At 63.1% G+C, this 18,256-nt stretch overlaps 2 protein-coding genes across 5 annotated transcripts; both read right to left on the bottom strand.

The window, feature by feature from the left end:
- Nucleotides 1-27: 27 nt before the first annotated feature.
- USP36 (ubiquitin specific peptidase 36) lies at nucleotides 28-8,396 on the bottom strand. Of its 4 annotated transcripts, none has more exons than XM_042883838.1 (20): nucleotides 8,391-8,396; nucleotides 7,797-8,061; nucleotides 7,509-7,721; nucleotides 6,933-7,043; nucleotides 6,636-6,738; nucleotides 6,189-6,256; nucleotides 5,709-5,779; nucleotides 5,550-5,632; nucleotides 4,805-4,916; nucleotides 4,397-4,537; nucleotides 4,139-4,239; nucleotides 3,859-3,988; nucleotides 3,128-3,703; nucleotides 2,577-2,680; nucleotides 1,746-2,189; nucleotides 1,521-1,669; nucleotides 1,125-1,280; nucleotides 916-1,031; nucleotides 701-833; nucleotides 28-631 (listed from the first exon to the last, which is right to left on the bottom strand). In XM_042883838.1, exons 1-19 carry the CDS (start codon nucleotides 8,391-8,393, stop codon nucleotides 702-704), a joined length of 3,078 nt encoding a protein of 1,025 aa, XP_042739772.1. In that variant the 5' UTR covers nucleotides 8,394-8,396; the 3' UTR covers nucleotides 28-631; nucleotide 701. The 4 variants fall into 4 exon arrangements, with proteins under 4 accessions (XP_042739772.1, XP_042739775.1, XP_042739774.1 ...); XM_042883841.1 differs by lacking the exon at nucleotides 8,391-8,396 and adding an exon at nucleotides 8,235-8,264; XM_042883840.1 differs by having other exon boundaries at nucleotides 29-631; nucleotides 1,125-1,277.
- Nucleotides 8,397-8,691: 295 nt separating this feature from the next.
- TIMP2 (TIMP metallopeptidase inhibitor 2) lies at nucleotides 8,692-16,852 on the bottom strand. The gene is made up of 5 exons (XM_042883992.1): nucleotides 16,708-16,852; nucleotides 10,641-10,741; nucleotides 10,462-10,570; nucleotides 10,242-10,366; nucleotides 8,692-10,072 (listed from the first exon to the last, which is right to left on the bottom strand). The coding sequence occupies exons 1-5, from the start codon at nucleotides 16,835-16,837 to the stop codon at nucleotides 9,875-9,877; spliced, it is 663 nt and encodes a 220-aa protein (XP_042739926.1). The 5' UTR covers nucleotides 16,838-16,852; the 3' UTR covers nucleotides 8,692-9,874.
- Between the last annotated feature and the right edge of the window lie 1,404 nt (nucleotides 16,853-18,256).

The following is an 18,256-nucleotide window of genomic DNA, read 5'->3' as shown; positions in this document are numbered from 1 at the left end:
TCAGACGCGCGTGGTTTTATTGCCCGCCCGGACCCAAGGGCTGCACTGCGCCTCGCACAGCGGGGATGGGGCTGGAGGGGGGGGGGGGGCACCAGCCCCAAGGTGCCCAGTTCTGAGAGATCAGGGTCGGTGCCCCCCTCCCCAGGAAGGGAGGAGGGGGACACGCAGCCTGGAGGCACAACAGGGGCTGGAGGCACAGCGCAGGGTGGCCCTCCAGCCCCAGCCAGGACAGAGGTGATGGAGTTGCAACGGTGGGGGGCAGCCCCCCAGGCTGGCTGATACAGCAGCACTGGAAGGCAAGGGACCACACCACAGCCCTGCCTGGGCTCTGCTGGTCCTAGGGAGCTCCAGCAGTGATCTGGGACAGAGAGCAGCCCACACCTCCGGGGGGGGCAGAAGCAGCAGCACAGGGCCCGGCAGCATTTTGGCCCCTGCAGGGCAGAGCAGAGTGAAGCAGCCACATCCCTGCTCCTAGGGGAACCCAGGGAACGTGAGTGCATTTCCACAAGGCTGCATCCTTGGCATGGATCCTTCAGACCCCCACCTCAGGCACCTTAGCGAGGGTGCAGCAGCAGCTCTGAGGAAGCACGGCTCCTTCTCCAGCCCCAGTGCTGCAGGGTGCAGATTCCACCTGAGAGGCAAGGTGTTGTGTTAGCACCCCAAAGGGCCAGCTGCCCCCGCTGCCCCCAGGCTCACTCACCTCACAGCCGGTAGCTCAAGCTGGCCACCTTGGCAGGATGTGTCACTGACCAGAAGTTGCGCTTGCTCTGCAGCTGCTGGAAAGGATTGAAGTGTCTCCTCCGCTCACGCTTCAGCTTTTTAACCTTTTTCACCTACGCAGAGAGAGGAGGAATGCACCCAGGTCAAGGCACAGCCCACCACCCTGCACTCCTCAGGATGCAGCTCAGCACCCACCTTTCCTCGGTCGAACTCCTCATCCCACTCATCAATGACGGTCTCGCTCCGGGCCCACGCTGCATCCCGCATGGCATCGCGGCTGACAGCTGACACCTCACCCTCCCAGGTCAGGACTGTGGAATGCCAATATCAGCATTGCACAAGGAGCCCTTGTAGGGCTCGGGCGCGTGGCTGCACACCCCCCCAGTCGGTACACAGGGCCGTACCTTGCTTGCCATAAGCCTTGTCCAAGGAATTTCTGAGCAGCTCCTCCACTACGCTGCGCTCTGGGCTGCGGGGCTGTGTGCCAGCCCCAGTGCTTGAGGCAGCCGCGCCGTGTTTGCATCCATCTCTGGGTAGGCTGTCCCACGTGCACGCTGCTGCTGTGGGGAAAGCAGGTGAGGAGAGGCCGGAGGGATGTCCCACATCACCCCCATCTCCAACGCAGATTTCACCCCAAGGGACTGTTGGGATTAAGAAGGTCTGAAGCCCGAAGCCCAGATGGATGACACAGATGTTTGAGCAGAGAGAGCCGGGGAGGAATCCTTCCCGAGAGAAGACCAAGCCATAAACATGGAGAGGAAGGGCCCTTACCTGGCACAGCAGGCAGCATGGCACCGTACCTGGGGCACTGATGGCAGCTGGCTGCTCTGAGGTCACGTTGCCTAGACTTTCCCTCTGCTTGCACTTCCGATGCTCACTCTCTCCCTCGCTGGGCTCAGGACTCTGCTGTTGCTTTGTCCACAAGGGCTCTGTGTCAGCCCTCCCAGAGCTAGGGAAGCCAGCAGACATTAGAACTGGGCAATAGGCTCAGTAGGTTGGTCCCCCCAGCATCCCTGGAGCCTCACCTGCCCAAGGGTTGTGCCCCAGAGGAGCATTCCTCGGTCTCCTGTAGCCTTCTCTTCCTCTTCTTCTTTTTGAGGGGGGAGATGGGCTCCATGCTGGGAGAACCACTGGGGCCCCGCTCCTCCCTGCCTGTGCCAGTCGCCTCCTTCCCTGGGATAGAGCCCTCTGGAGCAATGTTCCTCCTCTTCCTCGGGGGGCTGCAGCCTTCATTACAGCCATTCACAGCCATAACATGCGAGCTGCCTCCCGCTTTGGATTGCTGCTGCTTTCGCTGCTTCTTTTTGGTGGACGTAGGGCCGGGTCCATGCTCCCCGCTGAGGGTAGGATGGTGCTGAGAGGGGTGGGCCCCATTGGTCAGGGGGGAGGCTGGGAGCCAGGGGGCCGCACTGGGAGCGAAGCTGAAGGCTGGTGTGTCAGGGCTGGGCTGGGGGAGAGCGGAGGGCAGCCTGCAGGACAGGAACAGAGGCTGAAACAAGCCAGAAGCCAGACCAACAGCAGGAACCTCCCTTTCCCTCTCCATCCGGGATGCAGGAGCTCAGCCCTCACCTGGCTCCATCCCAGATACAAGCCAAGAAAGCACAACCAGGCCCTGCTCCAAGAGCTGCACGCACTGCCCATGGGTGCTGCTATAGCACAGGCACAGCAGAGACCTGGACCAAGAGCCAGACGTGCCCAGAGCCTCCTGCTGCCAGGAGACGCTAATGCACAGCCAGTGCCAACAGTCAGAGCAATGGCTGCAGAACCTGGGCTGAGTCCTGCAGTGTCTCAGCCTGGCAAGTATCAGCTCCAGGGCTGCTGCCGTGCAGGAGGCTGGGGATCCCTGTCCTGCTTACCTGGGCCTGCTGCAAGGCCAGGGCTGGGCAGTGGCCGTGGCGAAGGCGAGGCCAGCAGGCTGCACACGGCTGTCACTTCCGCTCGCCCTCCGTGGGATGCTGCCCTGCAGTTATCGACATAAATAAAAACTTGGTGGTCTAACAGAAAGGGTTCCGTGAGCCAAGAGGAGGAAAATAAAAAGGGGAGCCCAGAGAAAGGGGAGGGGGAACAGACACAGAGGGGGAAAGGGAAGTGGGGGGGTAGAAGAAGAATCAGAAGTGTTCTCAGTTAGAAGCACAAAGGAAAAAAAAGGAAGGAAGGAAATTTAAAGCATGGAAAGCACAGTGCACAGCCACTGGCAGGAGCAGCCTGCAGCCCTCCAGCTGCAGCAGCACCGCCACCAGTTCCCCCCAACGCACCCACCATGGGGATGCAAAACCCACCCCAAGTAGCCGGGCCTGGCCCCACACAGCTCACCCAGCCCGGGGGTTCTCCCAGCCCGGCTCTGTGAGCACCACCCCTGCCCCTCCCCGGATTGCACCCGCTGACATGGAGCAGCACATGAGCTCACCTTCTTGGCAGACAGTGCCAGCTTCTTGGCTGGGGGTGGCGATGTGGTACTGCCCAGCTCCAGCGCAGCGGATTTCAGCTTCATCAGCCTGGAGCCCTCGGGGAGATCCGCGCCACAGTCTGTGTCCTGAGAGGGGTCGAGGCCGCCTGCCCCGCTCTTGGCCTTTGGGGCCACTTTGGCTGCATCCCCCGCTGCGGTGTGCGCAGGGCTGGGGGCTGCGCTGCTGCAGGAGCTGCGCTGTGGGGTGCCAGGGCTGGGCAAGGTGGGGGTCTCCATGCTGTCCCCGGGGCTCTGCTGGGGTGGATCTGCAGTGCTGGAGCCACATGGGCCCGGAGATGCTTTTGGTGCCGGAGGCTGCTGTAGGGACGGCGTTTTCTTGGGCCTTCGGGCTGTGTCATCACTCGGTGTCGCCTGGGTGGCTCTGAGGGGCAGTTTGGGTGATGGGGACCCGGTGGGCGGCTTTGGTGGTGCAGAGCCATTGGACAGCTTTGGCCCTGCACCCAGCGAGCTGCGGGCCACCGGCACCCCAATCTCCTCTGGCCCTGACAGCTTTCTGCCCGGCAGCACCTCGGGGCTCTAGGCAAGGAGAAATAATGAGGGTCAGCAAAGGGAGGCCCTGGGGACAGAACCACGCTGCCTGCACTCCTCAGGCTGCTGTAGGGACCATAGGCACAGCCAGACCCCTCCCACAGAGCGCTGCCCACTGTCCCCACAACCCTCCTCAGCCTCACCCGGCCCAGAAGCGGTGATGGCAGGGGCCCGTTGGTTGTGGTTCTCTTGGTCTGATCAGAAACAACAGGTGAGTGGCTGGGGGTGGCTTTGGCAATGGGCCCCTCCGAGCCCTTCCTGGGGCCAGGGATCCTGGGGGAAGCAGAGTGCATGTCAGCCAGGAGGGCTGCAGAACGTGAACCCTGTGGCATTCGTGCCCTTGTGCCCAAGCACACAGACTGATGCTGCCAGCCTCAAAACGCACAGGAGCTGCTGAAGGGCAGGGGGCACAGGATAGCTCACCTCAGGTAAAACAGCACGTAGGCCTGCTGATTGAGGACCACCTTGATGTTGCTGCAGTGCACGAGGGAGTCATTCATCTGGTACCACTGCCCGTTGCTGGCCTAGGAGCAGAGCTTGGGGTCAGGCCCTGCCCAGAGCAGCACCAGCACCCCCTGCAACACGGCATCGTGCTCCAAACTCCTTGACATGCACCCGCTGAGCAGCCTTCCCACACACCACAGGACACCACAGGACCCCACAGGTGCCCCCAGGGCTCACCTTCACATAGCAGTAGTAGTGTCCTGCATGGCAGCTGTACCCCGAGTGCACCAGCACTGCATAGAGCCCATACATGACTGGATCGCCATTGTTCTGAGACATGTAGGGGCGGATGTTCAGGAACTCAGGGTATCCCACATCCTGTGCAGAGAGGATGTCTCAGGGGTTTTTCTCACTACAGCAAGAGCAGCTCCAACCATCCTACGATCCCTCTCCATAGAGGGCACCCAGCTCTCCCCTGGCTGAGGCTGCAGTGAGGAAGGTGCTGGGAGGAAGCAAATCCCATAGCACAGCCCTTGGCCCTGCAGCACGGCTCAGGGAACACTATTGAGCTGTAGCAGACCTTGTGCTGCAATAGGACCCTGTGAGCAAGGGCACAGCCTCAGCCCTGCACCACCCAACTCTCACCTTTGTGATTTTGCCTCCACTGAAGTTAGCAAAACGCTTCAGTGAGAGCGTGAGGACATTGGAGGCTCGATGGATGGTGAAGCGTTTGCTGGCTGGCACCTTCTTTTTGCACCTGCACAGAAGATCTCCAGTTATCCAAGCCGCCCCACACCCAGGTGATTGCCCTCAGCTCAGACACACCTCACGGAATCGATTGCACTGACAGCAGGCATCAGCGCATGGCCACATCTGCTGCTGCCAGGCAGCTGGAGTGGGGCTGGCTCCATCATGGCCACATGTCCCACAGCTCAGCTGGGGCTGCCTCTGTACCGCACTTATCACAGATGGTCTAATCATATCACAGAATCACAAGGTTGGAAACGACCTGCAAGATCATCTAGTCCAACCACCCTCCCATTCCTATCAGTACCACAAGCTAAACCATCTCTCATAGCTCCTCATCCAGGCGCCTCTTGAACACTACCAGGGACGGAGACTCCACCACCTCCCTGTGCAGCCATTGCAGTGCCTGACCACCCTTTGAGAGAAAAAGTTTCTCCTCATGTCCAACCTAAACCTCCTCTGGTGTAACTTCTGGCCATTTCCTCGGGTCCTACTATTTGCCTGGGAGAAGAGGCCAGACCCTTTTGCACCACAGCCTCCCTTCAGGAAGTTGTACAGCGCAATGAGGTCTCCCCTGAGCCTCCTCTTCTCCAGACTGAACAAACTTGTTTTCCACTACCCCACACCATGGGACCCCACTCACCTGGCACACATGTAGGCATTCTCCCCACTCAGCACATCTGATTTCACAAACAGCTCCAGTGCCCGCACGATGTTTGCGGCTTGCTGCAAGGACAGGGCAGAGCTCAGGGCATGCATGACCTGTCCACGCTGTACCACAGCACAATGCCCACTGACATACCCTGATCTCCAAGGACACATCCAGGTACGGGTCATAGGTGTCCGAGACGCTCTTACACACTGAGCACTTCACTGCAAAAGAAGGAGCAGTGAGTGCACCCTGCCATGTCTGCACCTGCCCTACAGCAGCCACAGCACTGCCCCTCTCAGGGTCTGGGCTCTGGGATGCCAACACCAGCATTTCTGCTGGGCGCCTGCAGCTTGGCAGGGAGGAAGGCTGCTGGCATAGCAATTGTTGCTTAACAGCTGCAAGCACTGGTTCCTTCACTGAGTGACAAAGAGCCAAGGACCCGCAGCCAACAGCTTTCTGTGTTGCCATAAGGGGAGCCAAGACCCACACGCATGGCGGGAGTGGGAAAGTGCAGCTTTGGGTGATTTACACATGCTTGGCCACCTTCCCAAAAGACTTTTAGCACAGGGCTTCTTAGGGTAACAGCAGCCCACAATCCTGAGGTCACAGCCCAGCAGCAGCAGCACTCACCACGGGACCGCAGGTAGCCACCAAAGATCTGGTGAACCAGCGTGGTGGCCTGGGTCTGGCGATCCAGCCTGGAAGAGAAGCGCCACATGTCACACTGCTTTTCTGCATCATGATGCAAGAGCCACCCCTGAGGGACACTGCTGTGTCCCCCACACCACAGCCCTGCTCGGCAGACCATGGGGAAGGCAGGGAAGATGCAGCGATTCTGCTGCTCTGTGGCTGCTGGTGTCTGAGCTCAGTGGAGCACCAGGCTGTGTGCACCCAATGCCCTCCAAGCACGGCTGCTCCCAGCTGCAGCTCAGAGCCTTGCACTGAAGGTGGAGGCATTGCTGGTGCCCTGGGTCCCAGCACCACAGCAGCACTGTGGTCACATACCAGGCCACAACCCAGGGCTGTATCATGGAGCAGGGATGGCCTCAGTGCCCCCGAACTCAGAGCTGTGTGTACCTGGTGCAGCCGCTCAGGCAGGCCTTCTGCATGGCATCGATGGTGTAACGCAGGAACTCGTGCGCATCCTCCTGGCTGCCAAAGCGGAAGTGCCGGGCAATCTCTGCAGGGAAAAGAGGGATCAAATCCTGTGTACAGCGCCTCTATCTCCCCCCAGAGCCAAACTGTGGGGCAGCCCCATGTGGTCCTGTGGTAGCTCAGCCTCCATGAATCAGCTCTGAGCCATTCGCTGCCAGGACCCATCCCAGCCTCATGAGTCACAGCGGGGGAGCAGAGCGTGGAAGGACCCATCCTTACTCTTGAGGTCTCGGATGAAGGACAGCGGCTTGATGGCGTTGCCGCTGTTGGCAAAAGCCTGGATCATGTGGTTCTGCATAACGCACATCATGCAGAAGCCTCCCTGGTGACCTGCAGAAGGAGAGAAGAAAGGACGCTGGGGACAAACGCAGTAGAAATGGAGATGGTGCGTGGGAAGGGGAATCCCTGCTCCCACGCAGCACAGCCCTCCCTGTGAGCTCCACGCTATAGCACAGAGCAGCCCAGGGGACAAGGACAAGCATGTGACACACCAGCTGGCAGTGCCTAGGTCACAGATAACACTGCAGACGAGAACACCCATCTGTAAGGGTGGCACACAGGGCACTGACACCTCCCAGACAAGCCAGCAGGTCTGTCTATAGCGCAGGGCTGTCTGAGCCCTATGAATGGGGCAGCACTCTCCTGGCCACAGGCTGTGAGCCATGCCACCAGGAGCCACCTCAGGCAGCCGGGTTCTGCCCCACACACGGCAGCCATTCACTGGGGGCCAACCCAGCCCAGGGCAGCCTCTCCATACCCACCCAGCCCTACAGCACTGTCCCCCACCCCACTCACAGGCGCGGCTGTGCTCCTTGGACAGTAGGTAGCAGGCGAGCGGCGGCGTGTAGGTGAGGCACTGCAGCGTGGCGTTGAGGAAGCAGGTATTGCCCAGGTTGTGCAGCCCGGCGCCCACCCGCTGCACGCGCTCCCACTTCAAGGAGAGCCGCTCGGCGGGGAACAGCACCTTCTGCGGCGCAGGGACGCCATCCCCGGGACCGTGATCGCCGCCTGAAGGATGGGGGGTGGTGAGCGGCGGGTGGACGGCTTCACAGAGACCCCCATCCCCCACAGCCTGGCACGCACCGTGCTTCCTGCTGGGCCCCTCCGGGGGCGGCGGACGGGGCGCGGCGGGCCCGGCGCTGGCGTTCAACGGTCGGTACTTGCCCCGCAGCAGCTCCAGCTGCCCGGACAGCCCGCGGCTGGCAGGCTCGAACTCGATCCTCTGCAGCAGGACTTTCTTGGCCGAGGCGGCCAGAAGCCGGCCCAGCTCCCCGTCTTCACTCGGCTCCCTGCGGCCCGGCTTCAGCGCCTCCCGCAGCTTCTCCACGATCGGCATCGCGGGGCCGGGCTGGGGGCGGGGGGTGAGCGGAGATCGCCGCGAGGAGCGGCCCGATCCAGCCCCCCAGGCCCGGTCCCCCCCAGCGCAGGCCCACTTCCCCACTTCCCGCCGCCCACCCCGCTCGCTGCCACCCGCGACCTTGAGCCCCTCCGCCACCCGCCACGTGCTGCCCCGCCCGGTACCGGCGCTCCGCAGCGACCCGACGCAGAAGTTCGGCACGGAGATCAAGGGCTCCGAATTCCTCCCGCCCCCCTCAGCCGTCCGCCGCACTTCCGGCCCCGGTTCCGGCCCCGGTCCCGTCCCCCCGGCCCGGCCTGGCCCGGCGCGGCCGCACGCACCATCCGGGTCCCCGCCGCGCGCACGTGTCACCGCCTTCAATGGGCGGCACCCGCGCGGCGCTGCCGCCACGGACCACTTCCGCACCACCCCCTTTTGGAAGGCGGGACCAACGCTAGCCACGCCCCCAAACGGCTGGCCCCGCCTCCCGGTGGGCGTGGCTGCAGAGAGGAGGCGGAGCCGCGGGGTCCGTCAGTGCCTTTATTGTCCGCAGCTCCCCGCAAACATCGCGGGATCAAACACCCCCCCCCCCTCTGCCCCCCCCCTCCGGCCCCATCCCGAGCTTTAAATTACGGCAGCACGTTAGATACATCTTACTTTAATACTTATCAAGCAGAGATCTGAAAATAACTATACGTAAACTTTTTGTCTTTTTTTTTTTTTCCTTTTTTTTTTTTTTTTTTTCCTCCTCCTTTTTATACACCACATCGAGCTGCTGGCCCGGAGCGGGGCCACGGCCATAAATTAAAGCAGCTCCGGGGGAGTTCTGGGGGACTAGGGGGGGGCCGGGGGCCGGGGCCTGCCCGGGCGCTGCCCCACAGCCCCTCCATGATTCCCCCCGACCCACTGCAGAGCCCCTTTACAAAAATAAGTGCAATTCTAACACCTAACAGGGAAATCAAAACGAAACAAAACGAAACAAAAACCACCAAAAAAACAAACAAAAAAAAAAAAAAAATCACAGCACGGGGAATGATAGAGCTGATGGCAGAACAGTGGGGGTATTAACTCAGAGACAGGCTACCAGCAGAGACAGGAGTAAATGTCACATATGATATAACCATACAGAAGCGAACGGGAGTCCTATATGGGACTGATTAGAGGGTGGGTGGGATTTTTTTTTTTTTTTTTTCCTTTTTCTGTTTTGTTTTTTTTCTTTCTTTCACTTTTTCCTTTAACACGTCGAAGTTGCCCAGACTGGTCCAGCACCACATCGTCACCCTATGGGGACGCAAAGCATGAAAACGTCCCGAGCCGGGGCCGGCCGTGTGTGTGGGGGGGAAATGGCTCAGAGAGAGGGGGTGTGGGGTCGGTGTCCTGCAGCCATCCCCCCTGGGGCCGGGGGTGACCCCCATCCCATCCCTAAGGGCTACAGTGGGTGAGAGCCCCACGCCTTCTGCGGGTGGGAGCAGTCGGTGCCAAGCTGCACCCACAGCAAGGGATGGGATGGGGACAGCAAGGCCCTGGTGCTGGGCAGCTGCAGTTGGCAGTGGGGGCCCTGTAGACCGGGGACAGCTGCTGCTGCTCACCAGCATTCAGCCTGCAGGGAATGGGGCTGCCCTGCCTGCTGCAGGGTGCGCGTGGTGCAGAGTGTGAGCGGTGCAGTGACCCCCCCCCCACCCCACGCATACATGGCAGCTCCGTGCCCTGCGGCCCCTTGGGGCTGTGTGGGTTTTCATGCTGTCTCCAGGCCCCGATGTCGGCGTGGACCAGTCTAACATCTCGCTGGGCTTTTCTACTGGCTACTGGAATGCACTCGCTTGGCTTAGGGGTCCTCGATGTCGAGAAACTCCTGCTTCGGGGGGGCCATGCCGCGGTACCAGGCGCATGAGCCGTCGCTCCTCTTGATGCAGGCGTAGTGCTTGGCCTGCCGCCCGCCCACGATCTTCTCCATCGCCCAATCTGTCCAGAGGCACTCATCCGAGGAGGAGACGAAGCACGGGATGGAGAGGCAGCGTGAGATCTGCACAGGGCAGAGGTGGTCAGTGCCCATCCTGCACCCCCCCCCCCCCCCCCCCCCCCCCCCGGGGGCCCCCCAGGGGGGGGGGGGGGGGGGGCCCCCCCCGCACCCCCCCCCCCCCAACCCACCCACAGGGATGCCCCAGGTGCAGGTCCTGGCTCGGGGCACTCACCTTGCACTCGCAGCCCATCTGGTACCGCTGGTTGAGGCTCTTCTTCTGGGTGGGGCTCAGTGAGTCCCAGGTGGCAACCAGGTCACACAGCGTGATGTGCATCTTGCCATCGCCCTCGGATTTACCTGGGGAGAGGCAGCACAGAGCTGCTCACACACCCACACCAGGGGGCTGCTGGAGTCCAACCCCCCCTCGGACGTGGGTCAGTGCTCACTCCTACCTGCAATCAGGTACTCCTTCTTGCCTCCTGTGTCCAGAGGCTGCCCGCACACTGCTGTGGACGGCGCCGTGTAGATGAACTCGATGTCCTTGTCGGGGCCCTTAAACATCTGAGGACAGAGCGCAGGTGTGAGCAGCACCTCCCACCCCCCTGCCCACCCCATGATGCCTGCCCTGTACCTTGATCTGCTTCACTTCGTACTGGATTCGCTTGATGGGGTTCCCATAAATGTCGTTCCCTGAATCCACTTCCTTTGCAGAGACGGCCTTTGCTCGGATCACTGCAGGAGAAGGGCATGGAGATGGGCAGGTGCTGGGGCCATGAGCACAGCCCCCCCAGCTCCAGCTCTGCCCCATCTGGTAGCCCAGCCCTCAGGAAAGTGTCCCTCACACAGAGGGACAGCACAGCCACCCCCCACCAACAGCACCCTGGGAGCACTATTTGTCCACCACCATTAATTAATCCATGTCCCAGCCTAGTGCCTGCGTGGCCCAGCACAACAGAGAGACCCGAGGGCATTGGGAGCTCACTGCAGCTTCACCTCCAGGTGTAGAAGGAAGAAGGAGCCCCCAGCAACCAACACAGGGCTGACCCACCCGGTGCCCACTGCCTTTGCACTATACAGCCACAGAGGTGTCCGGCCACAGCTCCCTGCCAGCCACTGGCTACTGGCACATGGACCCCCCACATCATGCAAGCACAAAAACTGCATCCTCCCTGGGCTGCTTCCTGCCCTCGCAGCCTGCAAAAATAACCCAGGCAGCTGCGGGAGAACCCTGAAGCCTGGGGCAGTGAGAAAACATGGCAAGGTGAGGAGCTGGGTGAGCTCACTGCAGCAGCATGGCCACAGGCCCCACAGCTCTCTGCTCTGCAGCCACGTGGAGCTGCTCTCCGTGCACACTGTTCCCCTGGGGATGCAGCCCGGGGTGCTGGACAGACCCCATGTAAAACATGGCTCCACCTGCACAGCAGCACCCAGTCAGGAGAACAGGGGATGGAAGCACTGCATCCCACCTGCAGCATGGGGATGTGAGCCCGGTTGGTGAGGTGGGCATAGGCAGAGCACACATGTAGGCACTGCCCACCCACTGCTGCAGCGACACTGCCAGAGGTGCACAGCAGGGACACACAGCTCTGTCCTGGCACAGACAAACCTGTACACATTGCTTTGCCCCCAGCACCACAGCAAGGGATGAGGCCACAGTGCCCCAGAGCGAGCAGAGGGCAGGGAGCTGTGCCATGGGAAGGTCTCTGTGTCACCCCTCCAGCGCAGCACAAGGACACAGAGCCACACGTGAGCGCCCGGCACGTGGCACTGACCTCAGTGGTGAGAGGCTCACCCTGACCCACAGCTGCACAGGTCACAGCCACCCCTGTGCCCAGAGCTGGGAATGGCAGTCGTGTCCCCACAGAGAGGTGCTGGGGTGCAGTGGAGACGTGTGCAGGGCCCCGTTGCCCGCTGTCACCTGGCGCAGCACAGAGCTGATCCGGTTGCACTCTATAAATACAGCGGGGCGAGCGGTGGGCACCCAGTGCAGCTGTTTGGGCTGAAGGTCAGCGGTGGCACTGCACCACGTGGGCACCCATCAGCACTGACTCAGTTTTCTCTGGAAAGGAGAAGAGGATGGGGAAGGGATCGAGGCAGGCAGGTCGGGGCCCGGTGCCCGCAGCCGTGCCAAAGCTGCCACCCACCCACAGTGGAGATGAGCCCCAACTGGGGCAGCTCAGCCCCTGCTCCCTGTGCCACCATGGGTGGGGATTGACAGAGCCCCGCAGCTCTGTTCTGTGCCACGATGAAGGCGCACACACCCGAAGAGCCGAGCGCTGCCCGCGGTGCAGTGCAGGCGTGGGGGACGGCTGCTGGTTCAGTGGGCTCCAGCCGTTTCCATTCACGTGCTGATGAATCACTTGACAAAAATGCAGCCCAATTCTAGGCGGATTTGTTCTGAACAGTGCGGCTTTGTGGAGGGGACGGCTGCGCTGTGCTTTCCCCGCCAAGACCCCAGCAGCGCAGCCAAGCTCTTCAGCAGGCCAGAAACCAGAGCAGGGAGAGGGAGGGACGCAGGGGGACGCCCAGGTGGGGACACGCGGGTGGAGGTGCCCCCGAGGTGACGGCAGCACATGCTGTGGGTGCTCTGGGAGCGGCCCGGGCCTCCCCAAGTCTCTGTGGAGCTCAAAGAACCAACCCGGAAGCTCCCGCATATCCCCAAGCACAGCGTGACACTGGCGCGTCCCTCACCACCCCATCACCATCTGCCAAAGCCCTTCCTCAGCACGGGCAGGAATTGCGGTGTCTGCCTTTAACTCGCCACTCTGCACAAAAGCTGCTGCATAAGCACAGCTGAGCTGTGCCCTCAGAGCGCCCCGGCCCCTGCCTGCTGGCTGCCCCCCACCCGCTGCCCTGGGGCGCTCAGGGCTGGGAGCCAAGTGACCACGATAACGCGGCGCTGACCTCACGGCGCTGACTCAGCACAGCCCGCAGTTTCAGCACAGCGGGAGCAGGCCCTGGGATGGAGAGGGGCTGCTTGGCCGCCTGCAGCCCCACAGCGCAGCTCTGCACGGGCTCCTTCCCATGCCCCAGCCTCACATGTAACAGCAGCACACAGCAGGGCATATCACAGGATGTTGAGCGCCAGTGCTGCTTGCACGCATAAGCACCTGCCTGGCACAGAGCGAGGGCACCCAGTGCCTGCACCCCACGCCCCGGCCCACACTGCAGCAGCCTCCCCCAGCCCAGCAGTGGGCTCCATCTCTGCAGTGATCAGCCCTCGTTGCCCGCAAACCCCCCAGGAATGTGCCGGCACGCGCGCAGTGGGTGTTCGCCAGGAGCCGGTGGGCAATGGCAGCTTTCCACGCTGACCAGGCTGGGCTGGACGTGGCCCAAGGCCCTCAGCAGGGCCTGCAAGGCACAGGACATCCCTTGGCACTGTGGTCCCCGTGCAACACGCAGTGAGGAATGGTCCTGTGCAAGGACACATCCAACCCTGCACGGCTCTGCCCTGTGTGCGACCGCTTGAGACAAAAGAAGGATTGCGGGCATAGGGTGGCATCCATCAGCACAAAACATCCACTGAGGCAATGCAGGAGATGCAGCAGCCTCAGGTGTCCTCAGCACCTCAGTTCCCAAGGACTCTCCTCCCAGCCTGACACATTGCAAGCGCAGCCCCTTCCCAGGACGTCCCACCCCAAGCCCCAGCGCGCGGCCCCCGCCTGTGGCTGCCTGGGAAGCATCAGTGCCCACAGAGCACGGGAAGCGTTCCCAGGCTGAATGGCCGAGGAACAAAGCTCCCTTCTCGGGGCTGCTGGCAGCTATGGAAGCACAGGGGCTGGGTGCCAGTGCCAGCAATGCCCGCTGCCACCCAGCCCCATTGTGGGCACAGCCCCAGGATCACCCCGGCACGGCGCAGCACCAACAGAGGCAGAACATGGCAAGATGTCCCCAGGATGGACTTCACCACCCCAGCTCCTCCAAGTCCCAGCACTGGGCACCTGCCTGAGCCCCTGGAGCACAGCAGGGCATTGCCACTCGACCATGAGGTCAGGGAGCTTTGGGGACGCAAAGGCTGTGGCGATGTGGGAGCACTTGAGCATGGAGGTGCAGCGGTGGCTGTGCTCCCCTCGCAATCACAGCTCCTGAGGGCACACATGGGGATCAGCCCAGCCCCAGCAGCCCCACAGGGCTGTGCCTGCAGGAGGAAGTGCCCGCGCCAGGCCCCGCTCATCCCCAGCCTGCGCGGCTGCTCTGAGCGCAGCACTCCCCATCGCGGCGTGCGTCATCCTGGCCTCTGACGGAGTGGGATGGGGCCCAATCAGCAGCGGCCCTGAGCAGTCAGCCCACAGCCCTGCTGCATCGGCTGCACGGTGGGCAGGCACCGGCACTGAGAGCAGCAGGGCGGCCCGGGGGCTGGCAGCCCCCCCACGTGCTCAGGGTACAGCAGGGTGCACCAGGTGCCACCCAAAGAGAGAGGTCTCACCTCTGCCCCATAACCACCTCCTTTCCCCAGGCCCTGCCCGGTCACCACCAGCCCCTGCTGCTCAGCCCATCCTAAAGCAGCATGGCTTGGAACTGCTGAGATTGGCACAGTGCTGCCAGGGCTTGGATCCAAGGGTCACCCATCCCGGGTACCAACCACCCACCCTACAGCTGTCCCGTCACCCTTGGCACTGCCAAACACAGCTGCTGGGGACTTCACTGCTGCACGGCCAAAGACACAGCCCAAGTATCACCTCCCTCATCCTCTGCATCTCCATGCTACAGACAGGAAGCAAAGCAGGAGACGGTCTGCCACTGCAGCCACAGCCCAGCCACATCCCTGCCAGGAGGCTGAGCAGCATGGGCAGAGCAAACCCCAGCAGCCGCACAGGGACTCTGCCACCTCACACACATAAACCCAGAGAGCCCTCAAGTCCTCTAGAAAACTGCTGCCCATCTCCCAGGCCAGAAAGCATGAGCAGAAAGGCTGGATCATCAGCCCCAAGGCCACCAGCCGCGGTGATGTGACCCCCAGCCCCGCAGCCCAAGTCAGAGCCACACCTCGCCTTACTATGGCACTGCCTGTGAGCATGGCCCTGGGCTCCAACCCCACTCTGGATCACAGAATGGTGCCTCACCAGTGGCTGCCGGGTGTGAGCAAAGGCACACGGGCCCTGGTGGGGCACTGGCAGATGTGGGTGCACAGAAGGACCCATGTAGCAGCAGCAGCCTGGCCCCAGGGCAGCCAGCAGCAGGAGAGGAGCAGCCCTGGCACAGTAAGTGGCAGCAGCTCCCAGGCCCAGGCTGGCTCTGTGCTGGGGAGGAGCTGGCCGTGAGCCTCCCAGCATAGAAGGAAGACAAGAAGGGAGCCAAAGGGCAGGGATCAGAGGCAGGAGGACAGGCTCCTGTTGCATGGGAGGCTGAGTTCCTGCCAGGATCAAATCCTGCTGCCAGCCAGCACCCAGCACCATCCCCAGCTGGGGTCAGAGCAGACAAATCCCATCCACATCATCTGTGAGGGAGACACGGGCTGGAGCTGGGGGTGACGGCACAAGGGACAGCAGAGCCAGGACCGGGCTGTCTGGGAGCTGACACCTGTTGGGCAGCCACAACCAGCCCCCGCTTCGCCCTTCCTGGGGACTGCTGAGACAGCCGGGAATGCCGAGACAGCAGTGACTCAGCAGCTGAGTCACGGGTGAGCCGGCACCCCAGGATGGCAGTGTGAGTCACAAGTGGCCCGGAAGGATGACCCCGACGTGAGTGTGATGGAGGCTCAGCCTCGCTGAGGGCGATCTGCTGCTCTGGGGTCACCGGCTCGGCAGCAGCTCTGGAAATTCAGCACTCCATTTTGTGCGGGCACCTCTCCATCCCCAGTGCACCTCATGACGTTCTGAGCTGTATGGGCCTGGCAGCAATGGGGCACTGCGGGATTTACCCTCACGTCACAAGCGGGGTCTGCAAAGGGAGGGGGGGGGACTGGGGTCTGCCAGCACATCCTGGATCCGGAGCAGGGGATGGGGCAGGGCACGGGCTGCATAAGTGCTTGGGAATGTTACCTCTCCAGCTGGGCCTGGGAACGGCCCCGCCAAGGAGGGCGGCAGGAACTGGGGCCGGTCTGTTTGTTTAATATGCTAAAATTTAATAAGGGCATTATTCATCGAAAGAGGAATCCAGATCCCGGCGCTGCCAAGCCCTCCCTTTCAGCAGCATCCAAGCCGAACAAAGTGGGACGGGGGAAAGGAAATGCCTGGAAATAAGGAACAGACGGGAGGTGACCGAGCCCGGCGCTGCTCTGGGCCGGCTGCTGGCTGAGCGCTCCAGGCCGTTGCCTACGGCAAAGCGCCGCTTTGTGAGCGGAACCGGAGCGCTCCGCTCCCCCGGGGCCGTCAGCTCCCCGCGCTGCCACGTACCGTCCCGCTCCCACCCGACGTGCCGCGGCCGGGCCCATCGCCGTGGGACGCAGGGGAGGAACCGCGCTCCGTGCCCGGCCCCTGGGCACGGCGATGGGCCGGGAGAGGCGGGCACACACCGGGCGGGCACACACCGCTCCCGGCCGCCGACACACCGCCACACCCCCGGGACCCGCACACGTGCAGGTGCTGCTCGGCCGGGCCCGGTGCGGCAGCCCCGTCCGTCCGTCCGTCCGTCCATTCGACCCGCCGCCCCGCGCCAACTTTCCGCCCGCCGCCCCCACCGCGAAGTTTGCGCGGCGCTGCCCCGCGTCGGGGGGCTGTGCGGGGCCGGGCGGAGCCCCGCGGGGACAAAGCACTCACCTACGTCGGCGTTGCAGAAGGCCTGCTGCGGGTGGATGGGCGAGCAGCTGCAGGCGTCGGCCGGGCGGGCCCTGCCGAGCAGCAGCACCGCCAGCCAGGCCAGCAGGCTGGGCAGCGCGGCCCCGGGCATCGTGCGGCTGCGGCTCAGCGACGCGCCCCAAAAAGCCTCATCCACCGCCGGCCCGGCCGAGCCGCCCAGCCCCCGATCCGCCGCCGGAAAGTTTGGGTCCGCCGCCGCGGCCCCCCGAGCGGCTTTGCGGGCGCTGCTGCAGCCGCCGCTCTCCGCTGCCTTCTATGGAGGTGTTTTCTTCCCCTGGCTGCCGCTAAGCCTCGCTTTTTAATGTGCTCCGGGGATTCGCTGCTCCTCCTCTGCATGGCACGGGGCCAGCCCGGCTCTGCTCCCGCCCCTCGCAGGATCCGGCTCCGCGCCGAGCTCGGCCCTCCGGCCCGGCCCGGCCCCGCCCGCGCATCCCGGCACGGCCTCGGCCCCTCCGCCGTTTGTCCCGGCCGGGGCTTCGGAGCGGACGGCGCGGGGCGGCGCCGGGACCGGGCGGATTCCGCTCCGGTCGTTGGGCGGCGGCACGGGACCAGGGCCCGGCTCACAGCGCTGGCACCCGGCCCGCGCCGAGCGGAGCGGTAAATTGCAGGGAGGGCCGCATTATGTCTGTGCCCAAGCATTTCCTCTCCTTCCTGCTCCTCCAGCTCATCTCCTCCTGCCGCCCGTGCGTCCCCCCCCCCGTGCCCCCTCCCTTCCGCCCCCCGCCCCGCTTCCCCCGCTCCCCCTCGGCCGCTCGCGGGATTCTGCATCTCTGTATCTCTGCGATGCGCCGCTGCCCTCGGGTCTCTCCCTCGTGCCCGCAGCACGCCTCCAAAATCTGCCCATCCAGTCCTGCGATGCTGCCGGTATCTCTGTACCTGTCGCACAGCTGCAGCTCTGCATTGCCACCATCCCAGCGAGGGCAGCCCCAGCTCTATCTCTGTGCAGGGGCACGCAGCGTCTGGGCGCAGCTGAGCCGGGCGCTGCAGGTGTGCCGGCAGGGACAGCAGTGCTGCAGCGATGCCAGCTGCTCCTGAACCACAGAGCTGCCCTGCTCACATCTGGGGGAAGTGTCAGAGCTTTTGCACTTTAGGATGAATAGAAACAACTGAAACGCGAGCAGCTGAGCCTGGTCCAAGCCCTGTGTGAGCCTGCAGGGAGTGTGGGAGAGCGCACAACCATGGCAGGGTGGTAGCATGAAAGATGGCAATGGGCTCTGGGCAAATACTGTGGTAGTGGACACTCTCTCCAAGTGCTCAGTGGGGCCGGGGGAGCACAGGGATGCTGCAGCCCGGCCCTGGTTGTGCCATGTGGCCCCAGCAGCCACCCAGTACCTGGGGTTTGGCAGCCTGGAGAGTGAAATGATCTTGGAATGAGGGCTGGGGTGGAGAGGACACAACACAAGGGCCCGCTGCCTGTGGGATGAGGAGGGATAGGTGCTGTAGAGCCACTGTCTCCAGACTGGGCTGAGCACAGTGCAGGTGAGGAGAGAGGAGCATGACAGCAGCTGAC

Source organism: Lagopus leucura, unplaced genomic scaffold (genome assembly GCF_019238085.1).
Source record: "Lagopus leucura isolate 7727_CA_CO unplaced genomic scaffold, USGS_WTPT01 Super-Scaffold_100040, whole genome shotgun sequence".
NCBI classification, from domain to species: domain Eukaryota; kingdom Metazoa; phylum Chordata; class Aves; order Galliformes; family Phasianidae; genus Lagopus; species Lagopus leucura.
Note: the sequence above shows the minus strand (reverse complement) of the source record. Positions and strands in the feature narration are given on the sequence as shown.

Excerpts from the sequence above, each read along its gene's own strand:
- USP36 (XM_042883838.1), bottom strand. Across the intron at positions 6,739-6,932 it reads CTTCATCCGAGACCTCAAGA|AGATTGCCCGGCACTTCCGC; the intron begins GTAAGGATGGGT and ends TTTTCCCTGCAG. Across the intron at positions 4,240-4,396 it reads ACTACTACTGCTATGTGAAG|GCCAGCAACGGGCAGTGGTA; the intron begins GTGAGCCCTGGG and ends CTCTGCTCCTAG.
- TIMP2 (XM_042883992.1), bottom strand. The coding sequence starts at position 16,837 with ATGCCCGGGGCCGCGCTGCCCAGCCTGCTGGCCTGGCTGGCGGTGCTG. Across the intron at positions 10,571-10,640 it reads ACGAAGTGAAGCAGATCAAG|ATGTTTAAGGGCCCCGACAA; the intron begins GTACAGGGCAGG and ends CTCTGTCCTCAG. Across the intron at positions 10,073-10,241 it reads AGATGGGCTGCGAGTGCAAG|ATCTCACGCTGCCTCTCCAT; the intron begins GTGAGTGCCCCG and ends TGCCCTGTGCAG.